The following is a 14,394-nucleotide window of genomic DNA, read 5'->3' on the forward strand; positions in this document are numbered from 1 at the left end:
CCAGAAAAGCAGAGAAAGGGTTGGGGCACGGAAATAAGGGATTGGGGCGCAGAGATAAGAGATTGGGGTGTGGAAATAAGGGATTGGGGCACAGAGATAAGAGGTTGGGGCGTGAAAAGTGATTGGGGGGTTCTTGCCCCCTAGGAAAGCGGGACTTGCTGCTAAGGGTGAAGGAGAAGGGATTGAGGGGTACTTGCCCCTGCCCCAGAAAAGCGGGACTTGCCGCTAAGGGTGAAGGGGAAGGGGTTGAGGGGTACTTGCCCCTGCCCCAGGAAAGCGGGACTTGCCGCTAAGGGTGAAGGACCAAGGCAGGCGTCCCTGCGTGGTCTGAAACGTGAAATCAGAGAGGCGTCCCTGCAATGATTAAACACCAAGGGAAGACTGCCTTCCCAGTCCGTGACCGGCGCCGGAGTTTTGGGTTCACGGATAAAACATGTCTCTTTTGTCTCTACCAGAAAATGAATTGAAATTAAGAGAAGGGAGAGATTGAAGTGTGGCGCCAAGATTGAAAGGAGAAAGAGGTTGAGGGATAGTGAGGGAGGTTGGAGAAGAGAGTAAAAAGAGGCCGCTTACCAGATTTGAAATTGGTGAGATGTTTCTTGGGCTGGTTGGTCTGAGGACCTGAGGTCGTAGGTGGATCTTTCTCACGGAGCAAAGAGCAGAAGGACAGGGGATTGATCTCCCAAGGGAGATCCCCCGATCCGAGTCACGGCACCAAATTTCATGCGCGTCCATGTGAAGAGACCACCAAACGGGCTTTGTGTGAGCAACAAGGCTGTTTATTTCACCTGGGTGCAGGCGGGCTGAGTCCAAAAAGAGAGTCAGAGAAGGGAGATAAGGGTGGGGCCGTTTTATAGGATTTGGGTAGGTAAAGGAAAATTACAGTCAAAGGGGGTTTGTTCTCTGGCGGGTAGGAGCGGGGGTCGCAAGGTGCTCAGTGGGGGTGCTTTTTGAGCCAGGATGAGCCAGGAAAAGGACTTTCACAAGGTAATGTCATCAGTTAAGGCAAGGACTGGCCATTTACACTTCTTTTGTGGTGGAATGTCATCAGTTAAGGTGGGGCAGGGCATATTCACTTCTTTTGTGATTCTTTAGTTACTTCAGGCCATCTGGGCGTATACATGCAGGTCACAGGGGATGCGATGGCTTGGCTTGGGCTCAGAGTCCTGACATTCCCAAAGAGAATACGAAGCTACGTGAGGGAAGAGATTTTTGTATGTTTCATTCCTAGTGCTGTGTGGGCACTTAGCAAATAATTTTAGAACAAATGAATACACTTTGCAGATTTTAATAGAGAAGGTTTTTACTTACTGAAGGTTGAAGATTTTTTATGTGTTTCCCATCTCGCAGCATTGACATGTAATTGTAGGGATTTTAAAGGACATGGTATTACTTTCAATTGCATCATTAATAGCATTAATTAAGGGAATTTTTCACCCCGATTCCAGGGAAGGACATTCTGCTCTGGCAACCATATTCAGTCACTCTAGCTGCCTACCACTCACAAAGGCTGAGAGCTGCTAAAATCTTACATAAAGCTGAAAGTTGAAGAAGTCTAGGGTTTTACATACCAGTGAGTGCAATCTTAGAACTTCAGCATGCCATACATGCTAACGTATAAACTAATATGTAAGTTTACATACCAACAATATAAATTTGAAATGAACCCTTATTAAGAAAATACTTGGGCTTCTCAAGTGAATTGTCATGTTACTGACTTTCTCTCTATATGCCTAAAACCTCCTTGATTTTATTATATGCTGCATTCTGTACTCATCAGATCCACCCGAACTAGCCTCATTTAGCTTTTGAAAGAGATATTGTCTCTCAGGTAGCCCATTGTTTGTATAATGTGTCCCTAAAACATTTCTGTGCCAACTCCTTTGGGCTTATTTTCTAAAACACAGTCCATACCTGAAGGTAAGAGAGGTTGTGCAATCCTAGACTCTTCCTTCCCACCTCATGTGTATTTTTTGAAATCCCCCTGTGATCTGTATTTGGATCTATTGGAAAAAAAAAAAAAAGCCAAGCTCGATGAAGTATTTAAAGATATTTATTCTGAGCCAAATATGAATGACTGTGTCCTGGGGTGCAGCCTCAAGGGGTCCTGAGAGCATATGCCTAAGTTGTGGTCATGTTACAGCTTGGTTTTATACATTTAAGGGAGACTGAAGTTACAGGCAAAGACATGATACAAGTAAGGTATACATTGGTTCAGCCTGGAAAGGCAAGACATTTCAAAGGGATAGGGCGCACTTACAGGTCATAGGTGGATTCAAAGATTTCTGACTGGCAATTGGTTGAAAGAATTAAGCTTTGCATGAAGAGTTGAAGTCAGCAGAAAGAAATCCTTGAGTTAAGAGGGGTGTGGAAGCCAGGGTTTTGTTATGTAGATGAAGCCTCTAAGTGGCAGGCTTCAGAGAGAATAGATGGCAAATATCTCTTTTCAGACCTTAAAAGATGTCAAAGTCTTAGTTGAATCTCTCCTGGATTAGGAAAAGACCTAGAAAGGGAAGGAAATTCTCTAGCGAATGCAAATATCCCCCACAGGAGAAGACTTTATATGACCATTTCCAAATAAATAAATATATTTTGGAGTAAAATACCTTGATTTCCTTCAGGGCCTACTATCTGCCTTTCAGTGCTATGCCAGAGTCAGGTTGGAATTTTGTATATTATTGCTACAAAGAGTCTGTTTTGTCAGTCTTATGATTGTGGTTTTAACATTAGTGCTGATCAGTTCTCCCAAAACTCCAAAGGGAGGGGGTATAACCAGGTATGTCTGACCCTTCCCCCACTTCCTGGCATGGCCTGAAGTACTTTTTCAGATTTCTCTGGGATTCCCTTGGCCAACAGTAAGGTCTGTTTCGGTTGGTTGGAGGGCTTAGAATTTTATTTTTGGCTTAAAGATCCAATTTGTCAGAGCAAATGTGGTGATCTGTGTGGAAAGACTTTTTGTGTAGGTTGTTTTGGTGGTGGACAGTGTGCTGTCATTTTAAAAGGCTTCCTTAGTCCCAGGTCTCATGTCTCTGATTTTTCACTGATACACAGAATTCTCTGATGTGTATACTATTTTGAACTTATTTCTTTCCCTAGTTCAACCACACGGGACAAGGAAGTATCTGCAGTCAGGCCATCATGCTCATAACTGATGGGGCGGTGGACACCTATGATACAATCTTTGCGAAATACAATTGGCCAGATCGAAAGGTAAGTTGATGCTGATCCCGTCTGTGCAGTGGACTCCATTGAGAATCTTTACTGTAATCTCCAGCTTGTCCATGAGTAAGTGCCTCATGTAGACTTAATCTCATAATGATCTATGGTTTCTCAGCCTTGTGTTTTTTGGTTGACCAAAACTGAAGACCGGCTTTTCTTGTTTTCAAAAATGAAACTTTTGGAGGAGAGAAGAAACTTGTAAAGACATAGTGGACGTATTCTGTGAAAAGATTCATTGTGGAGTGGGCTTCATCCATATTGGGCTGTGCTTTTCTTTATTTTTATTTTCCCTTGAGGCAGAGCTGCATGTTGGGCCCAGCATCTATAGAATGGTGAAATCAGTCATGGTAGCCCTGCAGGCCTCTCCTTTACATATTGTGTTTGTATAGTTCCTCCCACGGCCCCCATTACCACCCAGAAACTTCTATCTCCCACTGCTGTTCTTCACCATTGTCAGAACTTGTCTGTTCTCTATTCTGATCCTGTCTTTGCTTTCCACGTTGACAGTTATTAACCTTTTGAGGCCATTGTGAGGTTATTAATTGACTGATACTAATATTTTTGGTGTATTCTGAGTGCCTGAACTCAGAGGTTTCTCAAGCTGTTATCTTGCCTGAGTTCCCTGGGGAGATCTTTAAAATTATGTATACCTGTATCCTACCCCACCCCTCCAGCAGCAAAATCTCTGGGGATGTGGTTCAGTAATCCATGTTTTTAACAAGTTTCTCAGTGGGCACCAGCCAGTAGACTGACAATTGGTGGTCACTGTCTCACCTAAATGGTGGAATTTTAGCAGGGAAAAGATAGCAAAGTGGGTGCTCTTCTGGGGGTATCACAAAGGTGTTTTTCTACTGCATGTGCCAGTAGTGTTATCCTGACTGTCTCTATAGGTACACGAGTCAGTCCAGGCCAAGTCCGTACTGCTTTATCTGTTTTGCATACTTAATTTCTGGGAATTAAACACACTGGTAAAAAGAAACAGGAGACAAATGACAGCTGTGTCCTCAACTCTATCTAGGGAGCACATACTCTGAACATGAGATGGGAGGTGTCTTTCTATATTCCCTTTGTCACTGTTGGTCCACACCTATCACTGCCATCTCACCTCACCAAGTGTGAGCCTGGTCATTAAGACTACGTACATTTTGTGCAACATGGTCCCCAAATGGGTGCCAACTCCTTCCCCTGCTATCCAGTCTTGAAAAGAGCCATCACCTCTGAAGCTGGAGAAAAAGCTGGCGGTGCTGAGCTGACTATGTGGGATTCTGAGATGTCTCCTGCCCAGAGGATATCCAGGAATAAATTTGATCAACCATAAACACTGAGTTCAGTCCAACCCTTGAAGTAGATGGAGGTTCACTCTTAGGGTTATATTAGATGTCAGCAGTAGTTCATGTGGTAACTTCCAGAGACAGGTAGAGGCCAGAATTAGTTCATAATAAACATACATGATGTGAAAGGAGGAGACTACTTGACACAGTTGCACCTCTGTAGCACACGGCCCAGTGCTGAGCGTCTGGCAGGGCCTAATGCACAGCCCTGCCAGGTGGCTGAGTGACTGAGGGTGCTAAGAGGGAGGCTCCAGTATAAGTAAACATGAGTAGGACCATGGACATTTTGCAGCCAAATAGAATGTTCACAGATGTCATGACATCTCAAATCATGGTGAAGGATATTTTGCATTATTTAGAGCCATTTATAAAAGCAGAAGAACGTGAAGGGGAGTTTTAATAAGCAGCTCTATGAACAGCAAGTGTTTTTTCATGTGAGTCTCACATGTTGTATCACATGAATCTTTCCCACTTGGTGACATTCAATGAATAGCATTTACCCAAGAATATTGGTATTTAAATGCCCCGTCCTTACTTGTAGAGGCATAGGATGAGGGCTGCAAAGTCCTAATTCTCCAGACAAAACACAAATTTCAGTGTATCTTTCCAAATGAATAGTATTCATTTTAGGCCAGATGCGTTCTTGGATTAATTGAAACCAGAATTCTGGAAATTTCGACATTACTTAAAGCAGTTTCATCTACTTATCAAGTATTATCAAGCAGAAGTGGATTTTCTTTCTGTAGCAAAAGGGTCTTCTTTTATGATTACAAGTTAACAGCAGTCTTTCTTCCCCTCTGCCCTATTCTGGGGAGTTCCACGACATTTTTATACATATACATTCTCTTCTTTATGAACTTCCATGTGAAGGTGCAGGTAATCAACTCGCATAAAAACCCAATACGATTCAGCATTGTGTTAAAGTGAGATGATGAGCAATGTCTGAGCAGTCATCTTTCTCCATTATTTTGAATGTTAGCTATTCAGTAGAGAGTTGTGCCATGTTGTAATTGACAATCTTCAAGATTGTAGAAATGGGAAATGGGTTCAGGACAGAAAAAAAATGATCTCAAGGCTGGAATGTGATTCCCATAAAACAGTAGTTCTCAAACTTGAGTGAGCTTCTGGATCAACCGAGGGCTCGTTCCTCTACAACTTCTGATGCAGTAGATCTGAGTAAGGCTGAGAGTTTGCATTTCTAACTAGTTCCTGAGTGCTGCGGAGGCTGCTGGTGGGGAACCACACTTGTGGAACTACTGCCACAAGAAATAGCCCAAAGAATAGGGTTTAGATACTCTGCAGTCTTTGCCATATTGCTGCCCTCTGTTGACTTTTACAAGGACTCATTTCCTCAGTTGAATTCACTGCACAGGTTTGTGTTTCTTGGTTCATATTCTGTCTTAAAAACTGTCAATTACCAATCAACATTAAAAGTCAAGATATTTGTATTAGTCCATTTTCACACTGCTATAAAGAACTGCCTGAGAGTGGGTAATTTATAAAGAAAAGAGGTTTAATTGACTCACAATTGTGCATGGCTGGGAGGCCTCAGGAAACTTACAATCATGGCAGAAGGGGAAGCAGGCACATCTTACATGGTGGCAGGTAAGAGAGTGAGTGAAGGGGAAAGAGCCTCTTATGAAACCATTAAATCTCATGAGAACTCATTCACTATCATGAGAACTGCATGGGGGAGACCACTCCCATGATCCAATCACCTCCCACCAGGTAGCTCCCTCAACATCTGGGGATTACAATTCAAGATGAGATTTGGGTGGGGACACAGAGCCAAACCATATCGTTATTCTATAAAATTTTAGAGTTGTAGTTTCTCTCATAATAGGTTACACCTGGCAGTTTGGGTCCAACATTCCTATATGACAAGGCCGCTGCTGGCGCTGAGCAGCAGCTGTCCCCATTAGGTAGCAAATGCATGCTTCCTTTGGACATGACCCTCATCACCACTCTTCATTTCCTCTCAGCCCACTTCACTCATATGGTTTCCCTCCCACAGGTGTGGAGTTCCTGACCACTGCTCTAGGGGAACAGGTACTTGCTGTTCCCCAGCCTCTGGGGATTTGTTCCCTTCTCTTAGGTTTGCCCGGAGCCTTCCCTCTTCTTCTCCAGCCAGAGGCCATTTCCAGCCAGAGGCCTTTTGTCCTTGCCTGAGCCCTAAACTCAAAACTCCCTAGGAACTGTCTTAAGGAAGTATAGCTTTGTGTCCAATACAATAATTGTTTCTGGACCTGTCTTTCATCTTCATTCTTTGGTGAGTCCAAGAGAGCAGGTTCTCTACTTCTGAGCAATCCTACTACCTTTCACTATATCCCATCCTGCCAAGAAGTGTGGTGTAGAGGGCCTAGGGTACCTGCCTGAGCCCTTCCCCCTAGTGTTTATGTCCTGTGTAATCTCTTTACCTTCTGTGTGGGCAGGACCTGTAGCTTGCTTTTAACCAGTGGAATCTCATATAGGTGAAGGGTTTTGTTTCAAGTCAGTTGATTTTTGAGTTAATCAGAAGGGATATCCTGGGTGGGCAGGTTTTCCTTCCTTCCTTCCTTCCTTCCTTCCTTCCTTCCTTCCTTCCTTCCTTCCTTCCTTCCCTCCTTCCTTCCTTCCCTCCTTCCTTCCCTCCTTCCTTCCCTCCTTCCTTCCCTCCTTCCTTCCCTCCTTCCTTCCCTCCCTCCCTCCCTCCCTCCCTCCCTCCCTCCCTCCCTCCCTCCCTTCCTTCCTTCCTTCCTTCCTCTCTCTCTCTCTCAGTCTTTTAAGTTCTGGGATATATGTGCAGGTTGTGCAGGTTTTTTACATAGGTAAACATGTGCCATGGTGGTTTACTGCACAGATCATTCTATTACCCAGGTATTAAGCCCAGCATCCATTGGCTATTCTTCCTGATGCTCTCTCACCCCACAAAGGTGCCCAGTATGTGTTGTTTGCCCCCATGTGTCCAAAGTGGGAACATGTGGTTTGGTTTTCTGTTCCTGCATTAGTTTGCTGAGGATAATGGCTTCCAACTCTAACCATGTCCCTCCAAAGGACGTGATCTTTTTCCTTTTTATGGCTGCACAGTGGTATATGTGGTATGTGTGGTATATGTACCACATTTTCTGTATCCAGTCTATCACTGATGGGCATTTAGGTCAATTCCATGACTTTGCTATTGTAAATAGTGCTGCAGTGAACATACACATGCATGTTATCTTTATAACAGAATGATTTATATTCCTTTGGGCATATACCCAGTAATGGGATTGCTGGTTCAAATGGTATTTCTGCCTCTAGCTCTTTGAGGAATCACCACACGGTCTTCCACAATGGTTGAACTAATTTACACTCCTGGGTGGGCCTTATTTAATTGAGAATCCTGGAAAGAGGGACTGGACCCTCCACAAGGGCAGAGAGACTCTCCCTGATGGTGTGATGAAGCCTTTATGGCCAGAAACTACAGGCAGCCTTGAATGTGAGAGTGGCTTCCAGCTGACAGCCAGAAAAAGGCTGGACCCTCAGTCTTACAGCAAAAAGAAATGAATTCTGCCAACAATCTAGGTGAGCTTGGAGGCAGATTCTTCCCCAGTCAAGCCTGCAGATGAAAACACAGCCCAGTTAGCACCTCGATTGTAGACTTGTAGGATCATGAGCAGAGGACCCAGCTTGTTTGTGCCCCAACTCCTGACCCACAAAAACTGTGAGATAATAATAACTGTTCTGTTTTAAGCCACTACATTTATGATCATTTGTTATGTAGCAGTAGAAAACTAACACAAGAAGCAAGGAAAAGGGAGAAAGGGAGGGAAATTACTTACATAGCAATGCTATAAAGCATCCCCAAGTCTAGTGGCTTAAAATAACAATAATTTATTATTTCTTGTGATTCTATGGGTTAACTAGGTGGTGGTTCTATTTCACATGGTATCAGGTGGGGTCCCTGGTGAAGCTAGGAGCTTGACTGTCTGCCTCAGTTCTCCTCTCCATAGGCTTTCTCTCCACATGGTGTCTCATCTTCCAAGGCAACCCTGTGTGTCCACTGTCCTCAGTACAGTAGCCTGGATTACCTTACAGTGTAGCAGCTGGGTTCCAAGAAAGGGAAAGCAGAAGGAAGTTGGGGAACAGACTGGGGGGGCATTTGTGAGTGTCATTTGTAAAAGCTGCCTACCATCCAACAGGGCCTTGCTCCAAGCAACTGCTTAATAAAGCATTTTAGAGTGAGTTGGAAGAAGGAATGCATTATTGGTGATTTTAACTGTGAGCCTATGAAGGCAGCATCATGATTGCTTATGCAATGTGTCCCTTGCCAGTATTTCATTTCTGAGAGCAGAAATGAGGAGCTATTTATTCATTTATTGGATGCCATTTACTTTTGCCTAATATCCATTGGTTATGACCTAACAGCAGCTCTTACACACTTGGAATAAAATATGAACTCCAATATGAGAGGAACTCGTTCCAGGACCTGCTCAGGAAATAACGCTGCATTCACTGAAATTAGAAAAATGGCTATGCCCACCATCTATGTAGTTGCTTTTCCAAGTGAACTAAAAAAAAGGAAAAGTCATGGAATTATTTATCATTACCTCCCCCTTGATGCACAAGACAGAGAAGCAATGGCTGGATAGGTAAGAAAATGATTAGCCAGGTTATTTAAAGGAGAGGTTGACAAACTGTGGTCCATGTGCCAAATCTGGCCCATTGCCTGCTTTTGCAGCTTATGAGTTATGAATGATTTTCACATTTTTAAATGTTCAAAGAAACAGTATTTCATGGCATGAGAACATTATATAGAATTCAAATTTCAGTGTCCACAAGTAAGGTATTACTTTGACATAGTCACACCCATTTGTTTACTATTGTCTATGGCTGATGGCAGAATTGAGTAGTTGTGACAAAGACCAGATGGCCTGTGAAGCCTAAAAAATTTACTATCAACCCCTTTAAGAATATGGTTTCCCACCACTAATCTAAAGGAACCTTTTAAAAATTTAGACCAACCAGCATATTGCTGAAAGTCATTGAGATACCCTCAGAATTTCATGACTCTGCTGAATTCAACAGAAGATGGTAATGACGGTTTTTCCCTATTTTTCCACTGCTTTTTTCTGCTTGAATACATGATTGTGTTAGTCCATTCTGCGTTAGCATAAAGGAACACCTGCGGTTGGGTAATTTATAAAGAAAAGAGGTGTATATGGCACATGGATCTGCTGGATGTACAAGAAATATGGTGCCAGCACCTGCTCTGGTTCTGTTGAGGGCCTCATGCTGTTTCCACTAATGGCAGAAGGTGAAGGAGGAGCAGGTATGTCACATGGTGAGAGAGGAGGAGGTAAGAGAGAGAAAAGGGGTAGGGCCAGGCTGTTTTTAATGATCGGCTCTCACATGAACTATTAGAATGATAACTCGGTCATTACCATGGGGCAGCACCAAGCCAATCATGGAGGATCCAACCCCATGACCCAAACACCTCCCACCAGGTCCCACATCCAACATTGGTGGTCAGATTCCAACATGAGATTTGTAGGGGCAAACATCCAAACTATATCAGTTACACTAGCCAGATAATAAATGGTGGAGGGCTGGGAGACTTGATGCCGAATACTCCTTTTCATGCTGGAGCTTCTCTTACCAAAATGTTTAGCAGCCCTTTCTCCTTTTCTGTAATGAGTAGTTCTCTTTTCTTTCCCTCTCTCCTTGCTTCTTCATCAGTGCTACCATCAAGACTGGGATATCTTACATGGTAATGGGGTTGCTTAGAGGTAGAGTAGGCTGCCAGGCTGCCCAGCCTTGGCCTGGAACGTTGGAATGTAGGGTCTTTATAAATGCTAGACTTGACTGCCCCTTGAACCTGGTTTTGGTGGTGACATGGACACAGGACAGAATTTCACAGCTTTCAGGTCACTGTGGTAACAGGGAACAAACACCCTGGAGAGAAATTAGGCTCCCTCTACAGAGGCTCGGGAAATCAGAGACTCCCTATCTCAGTCAGCTTGGGCTGCTATGACAAAATATCAATGACTGGGTGGCTTATAAACAACAGGAATTTATTGCTCACAGTCCTGGAGGCTGGAAGTCAGATCAGGGTGCCAACATGGTACAGTTCTTTTTGAGGCCCCTCTTTTGGGTTGTAAACTGCTGCCTTCTCTTGGTATCCTCACCTGGCATTGAGTCGAATGAGGAAGCAAGCTCCCTCATGAGTCTTATAAGGACACTAATCCCATTCATGAGGGCTCCACCCTTATGACCTCATCTAATCCTAATTACTTCCCAAAGGCCCCAACTCCTAATACCATAACAATGCAGGCTAGGATTTCAACATAAGAATCTTTGGGAGACACATTCACTCCGTAACACTGTCTGTTACTGTGGGGGCAGAGTTGACTTATCCATAAATTAATAACCCTTATTTTGCCTTGTGTTACACTTTAGGGAGTGAGGATTTGGCCTGTAACTGTCAAATAACAGAGCTCATCCTAACTGCTTCTACTGTGGGTAAAATAATGACATACTGCCTAGGTGTGCAGGTGGATGGTGAGCCATCCACACCTGTTAGATGTCACTGCATGAACTGACCCTCACCTGGTTGTGTTTTGAGCCACAGAAGCATTACTAGAATGTTCTACTTCGTCTTCATTTCCCTGAACCTGAATATTCCTCAATGAGCTAATTTTTTTTTTGAGGGTGATATTTCAAACAATTGTAGGGTAGCTTGTTTTTTTGTTTTTTGTTTTTGTTTGTTTGTTTGAGACGGAGTTTTGCTTTGTCACCCAGGCTGGAGTGCAGTGGTGTGAGCTTGGCTAACTGCAACCTCCGCCTCCCGGGTTCAAGTGATTACTCATGCCTCAGCCTCCCGAGTAGCTAGGATTACAGGCAGGCACCACCACACCCGGCTAATTTTCTTTTTTTTTTTTTAAACAGAGTCTTGCTGTGTTGCCCAGGCTGGAGTGTAGTGGTGCATGTTCTTGACTCACTGCAACCTCCGCCTCCTAGGTTCAAGTGATTCTTCTGCCTCAGCCTCCCCAGTAGCTGGGATTACACGTGTGTGCCACCACACCCAGCTAATTTTTATATTTTTTAGTAGAGATGAGGTTTCACCATATTAGCCAGGCTGGTCTTGAACTCCTGACCTCAAGTGATCCACCTGCCTTGGCCTCCCAAAGTGCTACAATTATAGGTGTGAACTACCGTGCCAGGCCTACTTTTTGCATTTTTTATAGAGATGGGGTTTCACTTTGTTGGCCAGGCTGGTTTCGAACTCCTGGTCTCAAGTGTTCTACCTGCCTCAGTCTCCCAAAGTGCTGGGATTACAGGCCTGAGCCACTGTGCCTGGCCCTCAGTGAGAGAATGTTTTAAACCAATTTCTTATACCCCAATTTATAAAACAATACTAATGATAGCTAATTCCTACTGAATGCTGAGTGTCAGAGACTGTTCTAAATGCTCCGTGTGTATCTAATTCTCACAGAAACCTCATGAGAAGTATACTATCGTTATCCCCTTTCACAGTTGAGGAAACTGAGGCATGAAGAGGCTACATTCAGGATTCCCTGACTAGCATTTGGTGGACCTGAAATGACCACTCCAACACTCAAATGCTGAGCTTAGACCCTTAACCAGGATGCAGACATCTTGAGAACAAAACAAGGTAAAATGACCATAGGTCAGAGGAAGAGCTGTCCACACTCTATACATTGTCATCGGGACAGTCAGTCTTTTTCCTTGGCCTCCTGCCCCCAAGTACAGGAGGGTCTGCAGAATGTCAGGAACTCGTTGATCTTAGAACCCACTGGGGCTACAGTCAGAGAGCAGGAGAACAGCAAATTGTGGGGCCTCAGGATGAGGCTCTCTAGATGTGATTAAATGATTTTCCTCTTCTAAAAGGACAGGAGAACTTCAAAGGTGAATGCGATTTCCGTGCTGTGTACTGTGCGTTTTATCTTCGGTTATCTCGAGAAAAAAAAAAAAAGCAAGGATGGTAGCTTTGAGACCATGTGAGAGGCTCAGGGCTGCTGGAGGATCCTTGGTAGCCTGGTGAGGACTGCAAGGAGGGCAGAAGCAGCTCTTGGTTTGAGGGTAAAGGGATGCCCTTGATCATGGAATGGCTTAGGGGACCTGGCTCAGGGCACTTTTGGAACTCTGTTGGAAGTGACTGTCCTTTGGGCTGGTGTCACATGCATCTTCGAGGAGGGGCTGGCTTGGGGATTTTGTGCCCCAAGCCTCCCCCGTGCTATAACTTGGAGGATAAAGCCTCAAGCCAGCCTTGCCCCAGTGGCCTCCGGGGTGCTGAAAGGCTTAGCTTTACCGTGGCACCTCTGAGGAGGTTTTGTAAAGCTCAGGAATCCCCTCTTCTCCTGATAGTTCTGTGGGGCATGTGCCATTCTGAGGGCCAGAGTTCCTGAGCTTATTCAGGGATTATTCTTTTAAGAACCCAACCCTTCAATCATCTTAAGCAATTTGGAAGGGATGTTTTGTTCTTTCTTCCCCACTAAACTGCGTTGTTCTCTTCTCTGACTTTCAAATCATTTTACAAAGCATTTTCTTTGCCTCCCTTTGACTGGTTGAGAGGAGAAGGGATTTGCCCAAGACCACAGGCAACTTGGGAAGGCGTTAAGATCATACTGTGCCCAGAGAAGCCTCACAAAATAAATGCTCCACCCACCCCCTAGCCTCCACACGACCTCCACTCTGGCTGTCTGTATTCTTCATCCCATAGGACTGGATTAATAAGGGATGTTGAAGGTGGCAAGGGTGGCTGGCAGCGGAAAAAAAGGGAAGGAGGTAGCTGTCTTAGGGTAATGCATTCATGCAACAGGTATTTATTGAGGGCCCGCTGTGTCTTGCAGTCCATTGTAATGGAGCCCAGGAGTAGGGGGCTAAGACACCTCCAATGAGATCACGTAGAGCAGATAACAGATCACAGGTAACCAGCAAATGAAAAGACCAAATCATTTAATCGTAAGTCTTCTGAACAAGACAAACAAGAACCTGAGACAGAGAATGGGTAATGGCAGCTCTCCTAGACAGGGTGGCCAAGACAAGCCTCTTGGAGGAGAGCATGTGTGAGGGAGAGGAGCTGGGTGGGGAAGGCATTCATGGCAGAGGGAACAGTACTTCAGAAGCCCTGGGTAGGAAAAGGTGGATGTGTATGAGGAGCAGGAGGAAGTGCAGGTGGCTGGAGCCCAGTGGACATGGGAACAGGGTGATAGGGAGGCTGGCAGCACAGGCAGCAGCCAACTTCTCTGGGCTTCAGTGGGCACAGTGAGATGTTGGGATGTGATCCAGGGGGGTAGTGAGGAGCCATGGGAGGCTTTTTTTTTTTTTTTTTTTTTTGAGACCGACTTTCGCTGTGTCACCCGGGCTGGAGTGTAGTTGCGTAATCATGGCTCACTGCAACCTCCGCCTCCTGGATTCAAGTGATTCTCCTGTCTCAGCTTCCCAAGTAGCTTGGATGATAGGCGCACACCACCACACCCGGCTAATTTTTGTATTTTTAGTAGAGATGGGGTTTCATCATGTTGGTCAGGCCGGTCTTGAACTCCTGACCTCAAGTGATCCGCCTGCCTTGGTCTCCCAAAGTGCTGAGATTACAGGCATCAGCCACTGTGCCAGACATATGGGAGGCTTTTGAATGGAGAGGAGTGAACTGACTGTTTTCAGAAGGGCTGTCTGGCAACTGTATAGGGAATTGGCCTAGGAGACATGGACTTGGGCTGCATGTACCGATGGTATTAACTCTCCTCATCACAACTGATTAAAAAGGGTGGGGAGTGTAGGTAGTAGACCTTTTCACTTCTGTGAATGCTCCAAGATGCTCCTATTTCTCACTGCTGTTTCATTCCAGGGGTCTCTTGGGTGC

The 14,394-nt window shown here is 44.7% G+C and overlaps 1 protein-coding gene across 4 annotated transcripts in view; it reads left to right on the plus strand.

Annotated features, from left to right (window-relative positions):
* Nucleotides 1-14,394, plus strand: part of CACNA2D3 (calcium voltage-gated channel auxiliary subunit alpha2delta 3) — a 943,155-nt gene that overhangs the window by 509,703 nt on the left and 419,058 nt on the right. For all 4 annotated transcript variants that reach the window (XR_008546971.2, XR_010155611.1, XM_016941319.3 and 1 more), the window contains one exon: nucleotides 3,097-3,210. Coding sequence is in view for 2 of the 4 variants with exons in the window: in XM_016941319.3 (XP_016796808.3) it covers nucleotides 3,097-3,210 (114 nt within the window). In the remaining 2 variants the exon portion in view is untranslated. The remainder of the gene's footprint in view (nucleotides 1-3,096; nucleotides 3,211-14,394) is intronic.

This window comes from Pan troglodytes, chromosome 2 (genome assembly GCF_028858775.2).
Source record: "Pan troglodytes isolate AG18354 chromosome 2, NHGRI_mPanTro3-v2.0_pri, whole genome shotgun sequence".
Classification (NCBI taxonomy): Eukaryota; Metazoa; Chordata; class Mammalia; order Primates; family Hominidae; genus Pan; species Pan troglodytes.